The sequence below is a fragment of the Durio zibethinus genome, chromosome 10 (genome assembly GCF_047325235.1).
Source record: "Durio zibethinus cultivar Kanyao isolate XHJ-2024 chromosome 10, ASM4732523v1, whole genome shotgun sequence".
Taxonomy (NCBI): domain Eukaryota; kingdom Viridiplantae; phylum Streptophyta; class Magnoliopsida; order Malvales; family Malvaceae; genus Durio; species Durio zibethinus.
This window is the reverse complement of record NC_143171.1, coordinates 13,612,885-13,635,285: the sequence shown is the minus strand read 5'-3', so window position 1 is coordinate 13,635,285 and position 22,401 is coordinate 13,612,885. Positions and strand designations below refer to the sequence as shown.

Genomic DNA, 22,401 nt, shown 5'->3' with positions numbered 1-22,401 from the left:
TATTTTTTGCATCCAAATTATTGTTGCTGTTCATTCATCAAATTTTTTTGTACTTCATTAGGCAAACACTTAGCCTTTGAAAGGTGTTTTAAGTTTGCACTTTTATTAAGTAATTTTGTAATCAAGAGGTGAGGTGTCCTCTTGAATTTATGGGATTGAGAGGTTGCTACTTAGCCTAGAAAGTAGAGAGTGTAAGGTTTCTATCTTAATCCTTAGAGAGAAAAAGATAGGGTTGTATTTTCAATTCAAGATTAGTGGATTGAAGCCTTGGTGTGGACAACCAAAAAGAGAAGACGTAGGTGCCTTGTGGAAAAGGATTGAACCTTTATAAATCATTATGTTTGATTTCTCTATCCTTTTCTCTTTACTTTGATTATAGTTTATATTTACTTTAAGTTCATCAATTTATTGTTATTTGCATTATATTTTTATATTAGTTTTAATTTCCATTTAATTATTTTGAAATCATTGTTTGGAAAGAATTTGAAGAGATCCAATTCACCCTCCTCTTGGATCACCATCTCACCTAAAAATCTAATAATTGGTATCAGAGTTTTGATCTTTTTTTGTAGGTTTAACCATATTGAGTAAAGATCTTATAGCTTAACTTAGGTTCCAAGATGGTGAGGAAGTTCTCAAAGCTCCCATGTTCAATAAATATAATTATGTGAATGAAAAATGAGGATGAAGGTGTTTGTAATGGCCTATGATTTTAAGTTTGGAATGTGATAGAGAAAGGGCTCAGAATTCCTTCAAATGATGCAAACTATATGAGGCAAGTGATGGATGATGCAAAGGCCAAGTGTATTATCTATAAAGCTTTTGACTCCCACAACTTCAACTTGGTCTTAAATTGCTCCACTTCAAATGAAATATGAAAGAAGTTGGATGAACTACATGAAAGATAAATTTTTAACCAAAATGCATCATGTCTCATGGCTCTTAAAGAACCCAAGGTAACCTCTAACTTAATTTATTCAAATTCATATACTTTTGATGAATTGCAAAATGTTTTTTATGATTTAGTTGTGGAATTTGAGTCAATGAAAATGAAATATAAGAAAATGATTTCAAAATTGAATGTTGAAAATAATTTTTTAATAAATGCAAAAAATATTTTGGAAAAAAAATGAAAAATTGAAAATAGATTTTGAAACCTTTCAAAGTATAAATGAATTTCTAGAAAAAGAAAATATTTTTTTGAAAAAGAAATTTGATGAATAAAAACAAAAGCTTTTAAAGAGTTCATTAAGTATAAAATGATTAAATGTAATTTTTGTAATTTTCATGGTCATACTATACATACTTGCCCTATTAGAAGAAAAGTTCCATTTAGAATTAGACAAGTATAGGTTCCTTAAGGAACAAGAAACTTGGTCACTAACTCTCAAGGACCCAAAGCAATTTGGGTACCAAAAATCAAATAAGATTGTCTCTTGTAGGTATGCTACAGCAAGGAGCTATAATGTGAGATTGAATATTGAATACTCTAGACACACAATAAAGATGGGTAACCTCTAAACTTTTATTTTAAGTGAATATGAAGTTGGTTGCCTATTCTTGTTCAACATTGAGTGCTTAATAGATATTGGTATATGCTTTGTTGATATATCTAGAATATACCAATTTTATTTGATATATGTGAGCTTGAATTGAGTATGCATTTATTTTTTCTCTTAAATGTATGATTTTAATATATTCCTCATGCTTGTTAATATTATGTTTAATATTTATTTGTTTGGATACATTTTTAGAAGAATTCATGAATGCTCTAATGAATTTATAGGATTACATATGAATGTTCTTGATATTAAGATTGCATGAATGATCTTGATATTTTGATATTATTTATGAAATTAACATTTTTTAGAACTTGTGCTTATGCATGATTGTGTATATGAATGTTGGATATTGATGATATCATGCATGCTTTGTGAAATTGTTATTGATGCTTCATGTGATTAATTGAGTGTTAAATTATTTTTATATTTATGCACAAACTTAGGGGAAGCACTCAAAGCTTAATGATTTTAAGACTTTATGCTTTGCTTTGAAAATAATTTTTGCTAGAGTCAAGCCTAAAAATATAAAATTTTGTTTTAGCAAGCTTTTAATTGTAAAATGAATTAGAATATCTTGAATTCAATAATTTAAACTTACTCAAACAAAAAAACTTGAGAACTTGCATTGGTTTTAATTTTTCATAGTGTTTCATGCAAGTTTCAAAGGATTTTGAAGCTCAAAAGGTCAATTTTTGTTTTTGAACAATTATGGGTATAAAAACCATATGAAATTTTTAAAGTGTGATATAAAACTTTTTTAAATGGTTTGAAGAGCCAAAATGTGAGTTTAAACATATTTGCCCATCTTAATAGCCTTTTCAAGGAAATATGGGGATTAAGAGTTAATTTTTTTTATTTCCTTATTTCTAATGCAAAATGATCACTTGAACAACTTTGTTTTGTCATTTCAGATTTGTTGGAATTGTTGAAGTTGGTTAAAAATGAGCTTGACTAGTTTTTAGATTTATTAAGGTATTTTTCAAGCAAAAATGAGTTTTAAAATGCAAAAATCAAAATCCTAGACATATTAAGCTTTAAATGGATTATCCTATTGTATTTTGCATAAATATATTTGTTTCAATGATTTTGGCATGATGAAAATAATTTTTGTGATTTTTATGCATATTGATTTGTGATTGTTGAACTTGCCTATATGACCATGATATTTAAAATTGCTCAATTTGTGAATTCTTTAAACTTGATTGTGTTATACATAATTGTTTTAACTCTTGATTTGTGATTTTAGAAATTGATGATCATCTTGTACTTAAATCATAAATATTGATGTTTGCTTGTTCATCTTTTAATTTTTTTTTAATAATCTTGAAATATGCTTTAATTCTTTATCATTATTAATTCAAGATTTATTTCTTCTCTTGTGTTGATGAATTGATGAACTTTATGTGCTTAAAAGATATATATTGATTCTTTGTTCATCTATATTTTTGGTCAATATATGTGCTCATATGATGATTGGTTCAACTTGACCTTCATACTTATGATTTGAAAGTGCTTAAATTGTTAGTTTCTTAATTTATGAAATATGCTTATTTTTATGCTTAAATATTTTATTAATTTTGTGAAATATTTTGGATCTTTGTGCTCAATTGATATATCTATTGATTTATGATTTTGAATATGATGAACTACTTGTTTGTAAATTAAATATGTTATTAGTTCATCTATTATTCTTGTCAAGTGTATGCTTATGTGATAAATGTTATTTATCTTTACTTGACATGTTTGCAACATGACTTAAGTGCGTGATTTTCTTATGATGCTTATTTTTAGCTTAAGTCATTGTTGATTATGGCCTATAATTTGTGTAGACATATTTAAACTTTTGTGTTAAAATTTTTTTAAATATATTTTTTATGATAAATATGTCTTCCTTGAGTTTTTAATTTTTATATGGTCTAAAATTTATTTTGACATGCTCTTTGGTGATTTATTAAATATACATGAATATTGAATATGTCTTATTTTTGTTCAGTATTTCTAAATGATCTAGAAAAGATTCATGTTTTGTACATTGCATGATAACTTTAGCTTTAGTACCAATATTGTGATATTTGATGCTTAACTTGATACATGACCTTTAGCTTAAGTTTATATATATATATATATATATCCCTTGTAATTAGCAACTTATGTTTAGTGAATAAATTTTCTTTTGCCTATAATGACTTAGAATGTGGAATTCATTTTCTAATAATTGGTATAATTTTTATCAATTGATTTTCTTGATATTTCTAATGAAAATCCTTTACTAAGAAGTTTTTTTAAGTCTATGTTAGGAGAACTTGAAATGAGCATGATTGAGCCTACATTTTTGGAATTTCAAGAATAGTAAGCAAAGCATCATCATCAAACAAGCCTAAGTACATCAAAGTTGCTCAAACCATTTTGGAATGAAAAATCAAAACTAAATGAGCACATCAACATAGCTTGATAAGGATTGAGGTAATTGTATTGACTTTATACTATATGTCTATACATGCTTGCTTTGATTGTATGCAAAAATGAGATATTGTGCTAGAACATTGAACATATTGCACAAATTAATCACCAAGCCACTTGGTAGATATTGTTCTAATATGTTTGAAAGCTTGGATTGATTCACTCACCTTCATTAATATTCATGCCTAGTTCTTGATTGCTTTGATTAATAGTTTTTATTGCATAAATATTTGTTTGAATCTTTGGATATGGATATGAGTTGAATATATCGATTTTTTTTATCTTTCAATTACCTTGACTCATGGATTATGAATTTACAATTTTGAAATTTTATATAGATGTTTATTGACTGAGTCCATTGAAATAGCATATACCACATTATGTCTAAATATTTGTATCTTTGTTGGTATATTGCTATATATGATTTGAAATATTTTTGCATATGCTTGTATGATTTTTATTGCAAAATATGTTTAAATTGTATTTATGTACTTGCATATGTTTGGATTAAGAATATTGCTTTGCATTGAAATATTTGAAATATATTTGAATAATTATACTTTTGTTATTTCTTTGCTATAGCATATGTGCTCATCATGTTTGGAAAATCATGCTTATATAATCTTTATTAGGACATGATAATTGAACCTCATTGCTCATTAGTACTCATGTTTTATTATATGCATATAAGCTTTGGATTCTTGTTTGGATAGGATAGCTTATGAAAGATTACTATTATCATTTATGCATGTATTGAATGAATCTTTCATATGCTTGAAGTATGTGTGCTCTAAGAAAGTTGTTGAATAAAATTGCTAACAATTGTTAACAATTTTTAGCTTTCATGGACACTTGTTTATGTGCCTATCCTTGATATAGCTTATACCTTTCATGCAAAATTGTGTGTGCCTTAAATTGATTAATCTTTATTTTGAAAAAGAAGGAGAAATTTCATAATACAATTTTGCTTGATTTGTTGTGTGATAACAATTGATATGTTTTATGATAACATATCTTTAACAATTGGTATCCATAGCAATTGGAATGAACTTGTATGCATGTGCTTGAATTTATGCTTAATTACTATGATGTTTTAGGTTTTAAGCACATCTTATCTTAACCTGATTTATGAGTAGATTGCATATCATTTATTATCCATTGCTCATAAATTTCATGTAGTAAATTTGATTACTTGTGCTAAAATGCTAAAATTGGATACATTTATGCTTTTATGCTTGAATACATGTATGTGAACTTCATTGTGCATATTATACTTGATTACATGCATTTAAAATACTCTTGATATTATTGGTATCAAGCATTTTGGCTTGTGCCTTGAATTGATTTCTCTTTTTTTTTAAATGACAAAAAAGGGGAAAAAGTTTAGAAATATTTCTTCTTGTATGTTTATAGTAATTGATATAGGAGCTTAAACATTTGGTATAAAAAGCATAAACAAAAAAGAGGAGAAATGTTTTATGAATATATTTGCTAATACATTTTTGTGTTTATTTACTCATGCTTTTTTGCTGTGAGAAAAAGGGAGAGAAATATTTAATGGACAAATTTGCTTGTGCTTAATATACATATGTTTATGTGTGCTTAATATATGCTTTAACATATGTTAGTTGAGTTGTGTTAGATTATGATGCATAAATTGAAGGGGAGTTTAGCCACACATTGTTTAAGAGGGAGTTTTTCAAAATATTTTTCAAAATCTTAAATGTCTTAAAAAATATTTTTTTTATCAAGCAAATTTATCTTTAAGTTTTGTCATATCAAAAAGGAGGAGATTGTTAGCCTTGAATTGATCCTTATTTTGAAATGATAAAACATTAAGCTAAATAAGCTCGATCAAGATTTTGAAAAAGATTTACTTAGTACATATTCTTAAGTTTTATATTTTGATACTAAATACATAATATGATTTTCAAAGTTTAAACAAACCTTTCTTTATGTTTTCTTATTTTTCAAATCAAAATTATCTTTAAACATTTTTTTTATTTAAGCTTCAATGAAAGTCCAATTATTATCTTTAAAGTGGATTTATTCATTGTAGACTTAATACAATTTTAATAATATTGGTTTTAAGAAATAGATTAACTTAAGAAAGTTGTTTTACTATAACAAAGCTTTTCAATATTGAACTTGTTTTATTTTTTTGTATTAATTCATAAAGTTTTAATATTTGAATTTTATTTGGTTGCAAAGCTCTTTGAGTTTACTTTCTAATGGATCAAACAAAATCAAAATCCAAATTTTCTAAGAAATGATTTTGAATTTTTATTAGACACTTTTACAGTTGTCTAAAAACTGCACAAATGGTAGATTTGAAAATTGACTATAATTCGTACAAAATGAATTAGGTGATAAATTTTAGAAAGAAAGCACTTTAAGTTTGGTTTCTAAATCTTTAAATGATTTTTTATTTGAATTTGTATAACTCAAGATATGATCAAATTAGTTAGTAGAGTACAAAATATGAGACATTCACCTAAATGGACAGGATCAATTAGGGAAAGGATCATTTGATTTTTTACCTAGAAAATAACATTGTTCTCCTGGTTGAATAAGAGATCGATCACCTTATGTAGGGGATTGATCACCCCCTCGAACCAATCAATCCCCTCAAAGAAAGGATCGATAGGGTAGCCTTTTTCAAGACGTGAATTGGTTCCAAAACATGAACCAATCGATCCCTTCATGGAAGGGAACGATCGGGTCTAGGCAAAATCACTCCAATGACTATTTTTCATGCTTCTAATGAGTGTTTTCTTCCAAGCTTTCCCAATGGCTAATTCTTCAATTTCTTTATATATTGGCCACTCCAACACACCAAGAGGATTGATAAAACAAAAGAGCAAGAGGCAACAAGTTATATTTTTATTCTCATAAAAATTCAAGAGTTATTAGGGCTTAAAAGTCTACATCTTTGTATTTGTTGTATCCAAATTATTGTTGTTGAAATTCAAGAGTTATTAGAGCTTAAAAGTCTACATCTTTGTATTTGTTGTATCCAAATTATTGTTGTTATTCATTCATCAAATTTCTTTGTATTTCATTAGGCAAACACTTAGCCTTTAAGAGGTGTTTTAAGTTTACACTTTTATTAAGTGATTTTGTAATCAAGAGGCGAGGCATCCTTTTAAATTTATGGGATTGAGAGGTTGCTACTTAGCCAAAAAAGTAGAGAGTATAAGGTTTCTATCTTAATCTTTAGAGAGAAAAATATAAGTTTGTACTTTTAATTCAAGATTAGTGGATTAAAGCTTTGGTGTGGATAACAAAAAAGAGATGACATAGGTGCCTTATGAAGAAGGACCAAACCTCTATAAATCATTGTGTTTGATTTTTCTATCCATATCTCTTTACTTTGATTATAGTTTATATTTGCTTTAATTTCATCAATTTATTGTTATTCACATCATATTTTGATATTAGTTTTAATTTCCATTCAATTATTTTGAAATTATTGTTTGGGAAGAATTTGGAGAGATTTACCCACCTCTTGATCACTATCTCACCTAAAAAGCTAACACTTTTAAAAAACTACAAATAATTCAAATTAAAATTTATTTTCATGCCTTATCTTAATAAAGCATTTAAAAATGAAGTTAATGTGACAACTCACTGGCAACAAAAAAAGCAAAGTAATGTTGATGCCTCTGCTTCATTATTCTCTACTAATGAAAAAAAAAATTCAACACAAAGGAAAATAATGTTACAAAAAAAAGCCCTTGACGAAACAAAGGTAGAAATCTAATTTAATTTCAAAACTATATTGTCAATATCAAATCACTCATTGATCAGACCAGTCAATTAAAGAAAGATTCTCACTAGTTCAATTTTTTGTCTAATTATTAAAACATTAAGTTAAATTAATTATTTGTTCAAAAGTTTCTTTAAAAACTAAAAAAACCTTCATTTTGTTTTTCCTTTTTTTATTTCTTTTCATTAATTAATTTCATAATCACTAAACAATATTTTTTAAAAGAATGATAATTGTGTTATTTTAAATAAAGATAATTTACTACATTCATCATATAATTGAATTAAAGATAAGTTTAATACATTTAATACATTTAATACATACTTCAGTTAGAATATATTTATATACTAAATTTATATTATTAAAGTTGTATAGATATTTTATTTATTTTTTTAAAGATATAATAATATAATTAGTTTCAATTGGTAAAAATTAAAAAAGAAAAAATTAAAAATTAAAAAATAACATCATATTAATGTAATTAAGTAGCATTTTTCCATAAATAACATTAAGAGGGCTTTTGACTCTCCTGCGTCATTTGCCACTTCAATCGTCATGGAGTGACAATCAAGGGTTAAACCAATGGCTAGGTTTAACCCTCGCGATCAGCAATTGGCCCTTTATGGTGGTAAAAAGGAAAAAAATAAAAAAGTTATTTTTTATTTTTTAAAATTTAATTTATTTTTTAAAAAAATTGAAAAGATAAATCAACTCTTAACCATACGAATAATTATAAATTATATTTTTTTAATTAAAATTTTTTAATCATATTTATATTAAAATATATAAATATAAATTATATCTACTTTTTTTTTGTTCATAGAAATGCAAAAGGGAAAGAGGGATGACGGGATTAGAACCCATGCCCACATTTCTTCTTTAAAACATCTTCACCATTAAGCCAATATGTGGAAGGCAAATTATTTTTTTTTTTAGAAAGAATAGTTTTGACTAATAAAAAAAATTTAACTTATCCTAATCCTTATCTTACATATAAACATGATGGATTAGAAAAACAACCCATCATTTCATGCATCAAACATAAAATAGGATAATTTTATTTAATTCAATTTTATTCATAATCTTATCTTCTTCTATTCTATTATATCTATAACATTGCATACCAGGTATGTTATAAGTAGCTTTATAAGAACCAAATTTGGTATCCTTATTGGGACTTAAATTGTCTTAATTTATACAGCTCGAAACCAAATTTGCACTCGAGATTAAGTGGTGACTTAATCTTTTAAAACAATAATCATTTTATTGAGCTTATAATTTGTCAAGATTTGGAAATGATAGTAATACCCTTAAACTAGACAAGCCAATTTGAAATATGGATAAATAGATTGAATGAGCCTTAATTAACATTAGCATGTGTTGATCAAAAGATGAAAAGCTTCTAATAACACACGCATGTGTTGGCTGAGTTTAAAAAAGGTTCAATTGACATCTTATGTTGTCTACCAATTGGCTAATTTGGGAGGAATTTCAAATTTCCCTCTCATTACCCTTGAATTATGGACAATTGAGCCCTTGTCTATTAAGTTTGCACCCTATTGTCAAATGACATGGTCTATTGTCAATTGAGTTTAGTCTTTGAATACGACCATTTCTTTTCATTGTTGATCAAGCCACTTTACTAAGGATGGAGCGTCCTCAAGTTTCAATCTTAGACTAGGAATCTGAAATTATCTAAAGGAGTTGACAACCAAAATAGATATACGAATCCGATGTCAAGAAAAGTCTTAATTTGAGAAAACTTCAATCCTAAATCTTGAAAAGTTATAGTTCCATCAAAATTTTGTCCAAAAAATCCTTTTTAAATTCCAATGCTTTCAAAGAGTCTTAATTCAACTAAGATTCTACCCAACATTCGATCATGATCTAAAAAATCATTGCATAACACAGCGATTATGTTATTCATAACAAAGTATGTTTTGTCATAAATATATCTTTGAGGTAATTTTTTTTTCTAAGAAACATGTATGTCATATGAAAGTATGCTTAAAGCTTTAAATTTGATTTTAATTTTCAACATATATATAAATCAAGTGAAGATTTTTAAATTAAAATATAATTAAAATATTACGAGAGAGATACAAATGATATCTATGATATTCGTAATAGTTAAAAATTAGTTAGAATTTTTTATACTTTTTCATTGAAAATATTTTATTTAGTGATTTCTAAAAATGATTTATTAAATATATTAAAAATAAAATCAAAGATTTAAAATTTTTTTAATAATTTATCACTCACACCCAAAGAAATTATATATATATTTTATCATACTTCAAAAGAGTCATTATTTTTTATCCAAAATTCAATAAATTGACATGATGCTTAAGGTTTCATTTCATAAACACATTTAAAACGCTGCATCAGAAGTTGCAAAGTGCGACAACTCGAACGATCGTTAAGATAATTGGAGAATGAATCCAATCCAAATTGATAGAAAAAAAAAATTCAAATTCAAAAAAATCTGAATGAAAATATTTAAACTCAAAATAACATTGAGAAAATCTAAATATGAAATAATTTAGACTCAAAAATAATCCAAACTTGTAATAACTCAAACCTAACATCAATCTGAATTGAAAATGGCATAAATCTAAATGGACTCCAATTATAATTAACTGGGACTAAACCAACAAGGAATAAATCCAAATATCTCCAGCCCTGCCCGTACGAGAATGAAGCAGAAAAAAAAAATGTAATGGGAGAGTAATTAAAAAGTTGAAAATCTGACTTGAAACCGGCATAAATCTGAAAGGACTCCAATTATAATTAAGTGGGACTAAACCAACCAGGAATAAATCCAAATGTCTCCAGCCCTGCCCGTACGAGAATGAAGGAGAAAAAAAAAATGTAATGGAAGAGTAATTAAAAAGTTGAAAAGAAAAAAACAAGCCTGATATTTTAAAATAATAAAAAATAATTACTAAAATAAATAAAAAAGGGTTTTGGGGATTTTGGCGGTTAGGGTTTTAGTAAGATTGATACATTCGTGCCCAAGCTTTCTTTATATATATATATATATATATATATATATATATATATATATATTTATTTATTTATTTATTGGTATTTCAGAAGATTCTCTGTTTGTGATCCGAAAATCCAAAGGGTTTTTTCTCTTTCATCGCTGTATTTTTTTGAAGTCTTCTTTTGTTATGTCATTTAATTTTTCTGTCTTAACGATTCTTCTCCGTAAATGTCGTAGTTAGGGTTTTCGAATGGATTGAATGTTGGAGCTACCTCTCGTTCTTTCTCAAGGTAAACCCCGTCGCCGGCCTATGCCGTCATTTCTCGTTTTTGATGCTTCCTCTGCCCGTGTTTTTCTTTATTTTCTCAAATGTGAATGTTTGATCCTCTCTTCTGCTTGATTGCTAGGAAAATAGAGGGAAAATAGTGAAGTAAATAAGAGTATGAATCATAGGTTTGATGTCGTTTAGCCTTTTTTTTTTTCTACGGTTTAATGCTAATGTGAACTTGTGGTATAATTTGATCCTATTCCCCATGAGCCATTGTTGAGGTGTTATAATGGGTGACGCCATCTTTGTTAAGGGGCTTTAACCATATATGATTTGTAGCATCGGTTTTCCTGGTGCCTAGCCTAGGACGTGATAATAGTGACCACAAAAGTTCTTTGGGGAGTGTCGGTTCTCTTCCATCACTTTCGTCTAATACTTAGGTATGCCCTTGATTTTTTTTTTGTTGTTACACTGGAAGATAATTAGTTTAAGTGAAGAGGCTGACTGTTAAAACCTGTTGAATGATTGTGTCGTGCTATAGGTTGGTTAAATAACTTATAGTGTCGACCATATAAACTTTCCATGGAAATGGGGTCAGGCTAGATGTGCTGGAAACAAAGCTTTGTTGTCTTACCAGATCTTTGGATTTAATTATTGGTAAAAAATTGAAATACATGCTAATATGGTGGATAACTGAGTTAGGGAATTGATGATACTGAATCTTTGAATGGTGCTGGTGCATTCTGTTGGCTCCTATGTCTAGATTAAGGCATCATGTTTTTATGATGTCCTGTTTATTTAAATGTGACATTCCAAATCAAATGCTTGCTCCCAATGAAATGTACTTCCACAAACTTACCTTTTGTTCTAGGACAACCACTGTAATTTGAACAATTTTTCAACTACTGATAAGACCACACAGTAGCTTACATGTGTAGGGTAATAGTTAGTTTACCTACTTGCTCAGGCAGAGGTGGCTTCAATCTAGGGAATGATGTTATTGGTTATGTCCAGGTTAAGTATGTGACATTCTGAATTTGATGCTGGTTTTTGAGATATAGGTATGATCATTTTTTTTTTTTTTGGGGGGGGGTGAAGTTGGGTGGGGCGGATGTGAATGGAGCACATGTTTCGTCTGCATTACCTTTGTAGTTCAATTCTTTATCAAAGTCATAGGCATTATAGTCCATGTAGATTGCATACTAGGTGATCCAATTTCTCATCATCATGATCCAAATTCCAGGGGTGGAGTGGCGCTGTTACTACTGCCATTTTGTTTTGGCAATTGTGAAAGGTTTATTGATCCATTGTAGGTTTCACTGACATGTAGTCTTCAACATTGGTTTTGGCTCCTTTCGATTTGTAGGATTACACCTTGGTTGGTGGAGGCAATAATCTAATCCATTCAAATGTTATGTCGCCAGGTTCAAATCAGATCATTTTTAGTGTTTCTACAGATTTTTCTTGATCATATATCCCCTTCTTGAAAATTATTTCTGCCATTGTTTCAATTTTAATTAATGCTTTTTATAAGTAAGAGCTGAAATGATTTCAGATGTAGTGAGTACATTGATCCAAGTTTGATACAGTATGGAGTAGAAATAGTAGAAGGTTGGAACAAGAAAACTAATGTTTAGGGTAGAACCTCTAATGAATAGTATCAAGTATAATATGGCTGCTAAAGCAGTCTAAAAGATCCCTTAGATACAGCAGTTTATAATATGGCTGTTTATAATAGGGTTGCAGCAGTTTTGGTCTCATCCCTTAGATACAAATGAACCCCATCTAATCCTTGTCATTCAAACTCATTAAAAGATCACATGCTAGTATTTTTATAAAATAAAAAAATTCTTACAATAAACTAAAGTAAAACAGCAAACCTGAAATAACATTTCAAAATAACTAATTTGGATAGCGTCAATGTGTTGAATGTCAAATTTTGGGTTGAAATGTGGGGATGAGCAACTTCAGCAGTGGTTCATAAGTGAGGATATCTGGGTCAGGAGAGCTATTGGCATGGAGAAGTAAAGATACATTTCTTCTAATTTTTATAAAGCTTGGTAATTATTAAGCTTTCTCTTAGAATTAGATGAGTAGAGAGAGTTGAAAGAGAACACTGTGTCACTTCGATTGATCATGGATGGGAATATGGTATAGTGGATTCTCATGATTTTGGGTGAAATACATATGACCTGTTTTTGCAAAGTGATTGAGCTAAAAATGGTTCAAACTCCTCTTGATAGGATTTGAGTAGTTGATAAGGAAATAAAAACTGGGAAAAGCAGTAAAATTTTCACCCAGTTTGTTTGGCAATTGGGAATTTGGTATTTGGACTTTATGTAGATCTCTGTTCTCTGTGGCTTTTCAAGTTCATGAAAGGTGTTGATTTCTTATCGTTATTTGTATATCTAGGTGCTTCTGAACTATGCAGAAGTTGTGAGGGGGTAGCTGAAACATCTAAGAAAGGGTTTTGTTGGTTTGTGCTGAAGCATTCTGGGATGGCAGAGTGGGGTGTCTGCCGGCAAGTTAAATTCTTGGTCCTTCAAGGAGATAGCTCTGCCAAACAGTCATTTGGCAGAATCGAGGAAGACTATGATGAAGATGATAAAAAACATGCTAAAGCGGAGTTGATTTCATGCCCAGAAATGCGGAAGAGAAAGTGCCTTTCCTCCAACCAACTTAGAAAAGAAAAAGCTGCAAGATGTGGGAAACAAAGGCTAAATAGTGGTCCTAACAAGTGCAAGCAAAACAAGCACAACAATTCTGTAGAGAGATGGTCTGCTGAAAGGTGAAAACTTTAATTATCCACTAGTTAACTTTTTCCTCTTATGTTTATGTGAAATTTTCTTATGTATGGTACATTTATTGAAGATATGAGCTGGCTGAAGAAGGCATTTTAAAAATCATGAAAGCTGAAGGGGCTGTGTTTGAGAACCCAATTTCTCGGCCTGCTTTGAGAATGGCAGCCCGTAAACATATTGGTGATACTGGGCTCTTGGACCACCTGCTGAAGCACATTGATGGAAAGGTGGCACCAGGTGGTACTGATCGGTTTCGGCGCTGTTACAACACTAGTGGAGTGATGGAGTATTGGCTTGAGAGTGCTGATCTGGCCAACATACAAAAAGAGGCTAGGATCTCCCCATTTTGGCAGAAACCAAATGGGGGTCCCTTTCAGGATTCTGCTTGTGCCATAGAACTCAAGCTGCTTAAAGAAGAAATGGCCAAAATGAAGAGGTGAGGAAACTAGAGTAACTGTTATTTAAAGATTAAGGCATAGATGGTCTTGTTTTTATCGACTGAAGTACCCTCTATTTTTGTAAGTAGGGATATGCAAGAGCTGGTATCCAAGCAGCCAGTGCAAGATCAAGCTAATTTGATTGAGGTGAATGTAGAAATAGTTTGAAATGAAATTAATTATAACATTAATATAAGTTGCTGATGTTTCACTTGAATTATTTTCTATTCTACAGGAGATGCAGAAAGAAATGGTGAAATTGAAAGCAAAGACGGATGAACGCCTGATGGAGTTTTCAAGTTCATTGAATGGTATGCAGGTAAGATAGCAAATATCCTGTTTCCAATTGTTGAATTTCTGACAATCAGACAGATACTAAATATAAGGTAGGGAGTTAGTATTATTCTGAAGTTATTTAAAAATTGTCTGTCACAAGACAGTTATTTTATGTACACCTGTATTCGAAATTGTCAATTAAGTGCACAGAGCTCTTAGTTTTTACCTTTTTACGGGCAGGACATGTGCAAAGAACTAGTGACATGGAAAGCTAGAGTTGAGCAGCAGCTGCTGGAAATTTCAAATTCATTAAGCTATCTGCAGGCATCAAAGCAATGCACTATCTTTAGTCCTTCAGCTTCTGACAAATGGGAAGATTGGTTGGAGAGTACCAACCTGAACAATTTTCAAGGGGGTAATGTGGAACCCTGGTTTGAGAGTCCAGAGCTGATTAATTTTGGACAGGATGGTATAATTAAAGATACAGATCTGGCCCCACTAGCATGGTCAAGACCTGGTCATAGCCCCTCTCAACGCCCCATTTGTGCTCAAGAGCTGGATATGCTTAATGAAGAAAAGGCTAAAGTAAAGAGGTAACTAAAATTTGTGTGACAATTTTGAGGAGAAGATTATTGCGCTTAACATTGGAGCTGCTCTCTTTTGTTTTATAAACAGAGATGTGTGGGATCTAGCACCTAGGAGGCAAGGGGAAGATCAAGCTAATGTGACACCTGATTCTTCTCTTACTGGCAATTCAAAGTTAGATCTTGATAATTCATTGCTTCTGTTTCAGGTGATGTCAAACAAAGAAGTCATTGTTTTTTTTAATTTAAGACATGCTTAAAACATTGTGTATCTACAGATGCATATGTACCATAACAGATACACATAAATGTTTATAGTTTTGCACATTGATAACTATCTGTGAATGTGTGCATGTCATGCGAGCGCACTCAGCTCTGCATTTATCCCAATGAAGGGCCAATTTCGAATCTCCTCTTTGACAGGAAATGTTGAAGGACTTGGTGAAATGGAAAGATAAAATTGAGCAACAGCTGATGGAGATTTCAAGTACAGTCAGCGCTATTCAGACATCCAGGCAGTAAATTCTTTTTTTCCCATCAACTTCCTTGGATTGAAATGACTGGAGTTATCTGTTCAACCCGCCAAAGCCGTCTCCCCACCCGGCCTCCCTCCCATTTTTCTTCTCCTTTTTGTCCTCTTTGGGCAACTTAAGTGCATTTGTGTTAGTAGGATTTAGATCTTGTATAGGACTCACACACTGAAGCTGAACTCCGCTTCTGATGCATTACATCTGTGGCACCACATCTACCTTAACATACAAAGCACAGGTTACATTGTGAGCTGCAACTTGTCAATATTATGCTCACAGAGTAGAAACATATTTTCCAGGTATAGATTTTCTGTCGGAACATGCGTAATTTAGCTGATGACCTGTGGACCTGTTTATTATATTTGACCCTTTTTTTGCTTAATGATATATATATACCCTTAAATTTGTAGAGAATGGGGAACGAGAGGTGCTCACGTGTCATCCGACTCTTTCTCCATTCTTTGCTTTTTTTGTTTTTAATTTTTAATTTTTAATTTTTAATAGTTTTTTTAATTTTATTTTTTTATTATATAGATTTTATAAAAATGTAAATAAAAGTAAAGATAAATAATTCATATTCATTGGTTTTGATTCGGACATAAATTTTTTTTTTTAAATCAAGAGGTCAAGTTTTTTTTTTTTTAAATAGAGTTAGGTTAGAGACTGATGGTGTTTTATCCCGTTTTAAGTGGTCAGGTGGCACTTATCTTTTCTTTTTTTTAAGCAGCTTTTGCTTTTTGGGTTTTCTTTTTCCTTTTTTTCTTGTACTTTTATTTTTAATTAGAAAAACTTTGTAATAAAAAAGTTAGTCTAAGATAGTGATAACAAAATATGTATTTTGATTTGTCTTAACTCAATAGGTGTACTTTTTTTAATACTAGATAATTTAGGTTGAGGTTTTTAGAATTAATACTAGATAATTTAGGTTGAGGTTTTTTTTCTAAATCGAATTTGAGTAAGAATAAGATTTTGAGTATCATGCATTGGTATGTATAAAAATATATATTTTATTATTTATTTAATTATATATTTATTTGTATATTATTAAAAATATTATTTCATATTTTAATTTAATAAATTTATATGTTATCTTATTTGACTTTTTTTTAGGGTTTTTTTTTTAAATTTTATTTATTAGATAAATTTTATAAAAAAAAGTCAATATAGGGATGACAAAATATCTTATATTTGATAGATGTCAATTCATTACAAACAAAATGATGTGATTTAAAAAAAAAAAAAAAAGAATTGAGTTAAGTTTGATCTTTTTAAACATTTTGAGTAAAGTTAAGATTGAGTTTGATGCTCCACATGACTTTTCTAGGGATATATGAAAGAATATATTTAATTATTTATTTAATTTATATTTATATATAGTATATTAATAAAAATATTATTTAATATTTTAATTTAATAAAAAGTTATATTTATATGTAATTAAGTTATAATTTAGAGTAAAAAAATAAATACACTTATATTTATTGATGTTTGTCATTCATTAAAATTTGACAAAAATATTTTGTTTCTTTCATTTTTAAAATATAATTTCAAAAAAAAAGTTTCGAAATGCGAGTCAAGTTCTAGTCCTATAAAAGCTGCAGATTTAAGAATTGCTTTAGTGCCATTTCCATGCTACCTTATAATTTTTTTTTATTATTATATTTAACTAATTTTTTTAAAATTATAAAAAAATAGTTTTTAAAGATTTTTTCCTTCGTAAAAATAAATATTTTGTATGTAGGATTCACTTTAATATTTAATGTTTTATTTTTACTTTTTATCTTTTCCTTATTTTAACCTTTTTTACTTTTTTTAATACTTAATAAATATTTTTTTGGACTTTAATTTTTTTTACGTGGGACTCATTGCTATTTAGGGTATAGTATGTGTTTAATTTTTTCATATTTAGTAAGTAATTTTCAGAATTGAATTTTTAGGCTTACTTGATATTAAGTAAACGTCATGTATTAAGTCATTTGATTTTTTTTTAATTTTTTATTTACTTTTTTATATTAAATTTTATATTTATGTATATGTATCATATTAATAAATTGTTTTTAATAATTTAATTTAATAAATCCACATTTTATTTTCTTTCTCCTCTTTACTTTTTGTTTTTGTCTTTTTTTTTTTTTGAAAAAGTTTTAAACTTTTTTTAAATTAGATAAATTTTATAAAAAAAATTAATGTAATGATAATAAAACAATTCATATCTCACGAATTTTTATTCAATCAGATCTAATACGTGCGAATTTAAAAAACAAAAAAATCATATTGAGATTTTTTTGTTTTAAGATAGGTAGAGTTAGAGGAGGAATTAAGTTTTTTCGTTTATAATTACATTTTTAATTATTTTATTTCATTTTATATTTATACATTATTATTTAATAAAGTTATTATTTAATATCTTAATTTAATAAAAATACTATATCTATATGTAATTAAAATTTAATCCATCCATTCATCCATTCATTTAAGGTGTTGACATATCATTTTTTTTTACTTTTTTTCTTTTTTGTTAAGTTTTTTATTTTTTGCTTTTAATTTAGATAATTTTTTTTAAAAAAACCAATGTAGATGTTCACGCAGTGTTCCAATTTGGTTGTTTTTTTTTATTTACATAAATTTTATAAGAAAAATGAGTCAATAAGTAAGGATGACAAAACAATTCATATTCAATGATTTTGATTCAACTCAATATGATAAAAATTGAAATTTTTTTCTTTCTTTTTTTTTTTTTCTAATTTTAACCTTTTACTTTTTTCATTTATTTTTTTATTAGATAAATTTTGTAAAAAAAAATTATCAATGGAAGTATTTGTACTACCTTAATTTGTTTATTTCATTTTATATTTAATTTTTAATTTTTTAATTAGATTAATTTTATAATAAAATAAGTCTATCAATAAAAATGATAAAAATAATCAATATTTAATAAATTTCTATCTCATAATTCAATAAGAATGTTTTTGTAAAAAATTAATGTTAAATCAAGTTAGATCAATTTTTTTATAAAAGATAAGGATGGGTAAAAAGTGAACTTTTGGTGCTTTATCCCAAGCCAATGATATGTTACAGAATATATTTTATTATTTATTTATTTTTTATATTTATATATGTATTATATTAATAAAATTATTATTTTATATCTTAATTTAAGATAATAATATTTTCAACTCAATTTGAACGTCGACACGATACCTCAATGATTTCTTTTTTCCTAGTTTTTTTTTTTTTGCATTTTTTGTTTATTTTCTTTTTTCCTATTTATTGTTTTTCATTTTGTGATTTTTTATTAATAAAATAATTATTTAATAGTTTATTTAAAAAATTAATATTTTAATTTCAATCGTCGATGTTCACATAATATCTCAATGAACTCATTTTTTTCCTTCTTTCCCTTTTTATTATTTTTTTCTATTTTTCCCTTTTTGTTCATTTTTTATGCTTTTTTTATTAAATTAAATTTGTTAAAAAATTGAAACTAATGGAGATGTCCATGTGGTACTCTTATTTGGTTTTTTTTTAATTTTTTATATTTTTTAATTAAATAAATTTTATAATAAATATATCAATTGATAGATATACAAAAATAATTTGAATTCAACGAATTTTGATCCATTTTATTTCTATAGAGAGCAATTTTTTAAATTAGGATTTAGTTAGGTTGAATCAGTTTTTTTGTAAGATATGATATTGGGGTTGAAGTGTATTTAAAGAATTTTTCTCAACTCATTTTAAGGTATATATAAAAATATATATTTTATTATTAATTTAATTTTATATTTATATTATTATATTAATAAAGTTATTATATTTTAACTTAAGAAATTAATATTTTAAATTTAATGAGAGTGTTTATTTGACATCTTCCATGAGTTGTATTTTTAAATAATTAAAAATTAAAATATATTATAAATTATTATAACTAATTTAAAAATAGTTATTTTAATTAATAAAAAAAATGAACCGATGACATCGCACATGTCAATTTCTAGTATAAATTAAAATCGTATGAATGTGGATTATTGTTGCTTCAGTGGTTTGTTTCAAGTAATATGAATTTATAAAATAGTCAGATTGTGATTTCAAAAAATTAGAATATATATTTTCTTAGTGTTCAATTTACTAAAAAGATAGATTCTTGATCTTTCTAATCTAGACATAAAGGAAAAAAGAAAGAACATTTTTTTTATAGGAAACACTTGAACGCATTCAAGATAAATTTGGACTACAAAAAGAGGTAGGAATGGATTTCCACCGAACTCTCCGACATTTATACGGGGCAATGGAGTGTCCATGTGACCTTCATTCTTTTTTCTTGATTTTGTAGTTTTAAATTTTTTAATTTTGATTTTTTATTAGATAAATTTTATAAAAAAAATTAATGGAGGTAAAGCTGACTATATGTGTTTTAATTCACTTTGATCTTATAGTTGTGTTTTTTTTTTTTTTTTTAATTCAGGAATAAAATGAGATTTTTTTTTTTTTGAAAATTGAAGTCGAATTGAAAATAAGTTAAAAGTGTTTTCCCTCACTCTAGATATATAATAATATTATTGGATTATTTATTTAATTTTATATTTATATATATGTATTATATTAATAAATATATTATTTAATAAATTACTATAATAAATTCACATGGGACTTGTTTGATTTCCTTTATTTTTCTTTTTTTAATACTCTTTTTTCTAAATTAAATAAATTTTATACGAAAAAAATCAATAGATGTAAAAATGACAAAACAACTTATATTTAATGAATTTTGATTTGTCTCAATCTAATAAGTGAGGTTTGTCTTGAAATTTAAGCTCGGATTTTTATTTTTGAAAATTAGAGTTGGGTTAGAGGTGGTTTAGAATGCTCTACCCTACCTCAAACATATATAAAAAAAATTTTATTATTTATTTAATTATATATTTTATTAATAAAATTATTATTTAATACTTTAATTTAATAAAAATACTATATTTATATATAATGAAGATATAATTTAAATAAAAATAATATTTTTATGAACATTATATTAAATTAAAATTATTGAATTAATTTTAAATCAATTCAAGCAAGATGTAGGTTATACATATATATGTTAGGTTGAGAATGAATATCAAAGAATAATAACTCGAGATCATATTACAATCGAAATTGAATCGAATTATTAAAAAGTCAAGTTGGAGTTGAAAGAGCTTAATCTGCTTCAACCTAACCTGTTGCCATTATTATAAAGGTGTTTATGTAAAACTCTCATTTGACTTTTTCTTATGCCCTTTTTTTTTTGTTTTAATTTTTAGTTTTTAGATTTCTTTTTTTTTTGAATTATCTATTTTTGTTTTTTTAATCTATGGAAAGATAAATGAGCTATTCATGTGGCACCTTTTTTGGAATCTTTTTATCTTTTTTTCATTATTATTTTTTTGTTATTTTTTACCTTTTTTTTATTAAGATAATTTTTGTAAGGAATGGGATTAGTGAAGACAGGGATTACAAAACAAGGTGTCCAATGGATTTTGACTCATCGATTTAATAGGATAATATTTTAATCAAAATTTGGTAGGGGCAAAATGATTTTTCTTTTTTGGAAATTGAAGTTGGATCAGAAGCAAGTTTAGGATGCTCCACTCTACCTATCCCATAATATATATAAGAATATATACTTTATTATCTATTTAATTTTATATTTATATATGTGATATATAAATAAAATTATTATTTAATATCATAAAAAATATTATATTTATATAATTAAAATGTAATTTTATATTTAAAAAATAATAATTTTATTAATATTATATTATTAAATTAATTTTTAATCAAGTAAGATCGAATGCATGATATTCATATATAAATATATGTGGAGTTGAGATCAAATATAAAATCAATAACTCATGTCAAGTCCAAGTGAAAATAAACATAAACCTAGTCTATTTGACCCATTACCATATCTAAATGGAGATATCCATGTGGTATCATCATTGACTTTTTTTTTTTTTTTTTTCTTTTTGCTTAGACCTTTCCCATTTTTTTTTGTTGTTTTAGTATTTTAATTGTTTATTCTAATAAATTTTTAACTATATTTGAAAAAGTAAATTTGAATGAGCAGATTTGAATTTGAATTGTTATATAAGTTATGAGAATAAAAAACATATATTATTTGTAAATTAATTGATAAATTTCACTGATCATTGCTTTATCAAAAAATCATAAATGAAACTATAATGATTAATTTATTAAATTTATCATAAACATTATTAATTACAAACCAAAAAAATTGAGAACCACAACAAAGCGCAAAAACATTGTTAGCAATAATGATAGTTTGAGATGACAATCACTGCTTTAAAATCGGATATCCTTGTATTATTTTATTTGATTGTAAATAAATTTTTTAATATTAAATTTAAGTTATAATTATTTATTATTAATGTAATAACTATTAAATGAATTCACTAATTGGTCTAACTATGATTTTAAGTTTAATTAATTTTCTATGAGTTTACTTCAATGTTTTAATTTAATTTTCATTAATAATGTGTATAAAAATTAATTTTCAATTTATTTTTAATTTTAATTTCAATTCAAGTGAGATTTTATAATAAATAAGTTATGTAAATCAAGTTTGAATTTTTGTAGATATTAGTAATGGAATTTGAATAATATGTCTTAATTTTTAATTGAATTTGGATATGGCATACATAGTTTTTTGAGTTAAATATAAAAAT

The 22,401-nt window shown here is 26.8% G+C and overlaps 1 protein-coding gene across 2 annotated transcripts; it reads left to right on the top strand.

Moving 5' to 3' along the window:
• The first annotated feature begins 10,843 nt into the window (after positions 1-10,843).
• Positions 10,844-16,090, top strand: LOC111292731 (protein DYAD-like). 2 transcript variants are annotated; one of them, XM_022885256.2, is made up of 9 exons: positions 10,844-11,070; positions 12,415-12,472; positions 13,461-13,836; positions 13,920-14,285; positions 14,376-14,433; positions 14,522-14,605; positions 14,803-15,155; positions 15,238-15,355; positions 15,570-16,090. In XM_022885256.2, the coding sequence occupies exons 2-9, from the start codon at positions 12,463-12,465 to the stop codon at positions 15,666-15,668; spliced, it is 1,464 nt and encodes a 487-aa protein (XP_022740991.1). In that variant the 5' UTR covers positions 10,844-11,070; positions 12,415-12,462; the 3' UTR covers positions 15,669-16,090. The 2 variants fall into 2 exon arrangements, with proteins under 2 accessions (XP_022740991.1, XP_022740989.1); XM_022885254.2 differs by lacking the exon at positions 12,415-12,472 and having other exon boundaries at positions 10,875-10,921; positions 11,018-11,070.
• Positions 16,091-22,401: the final 6,311 nt, after the last annotated feature.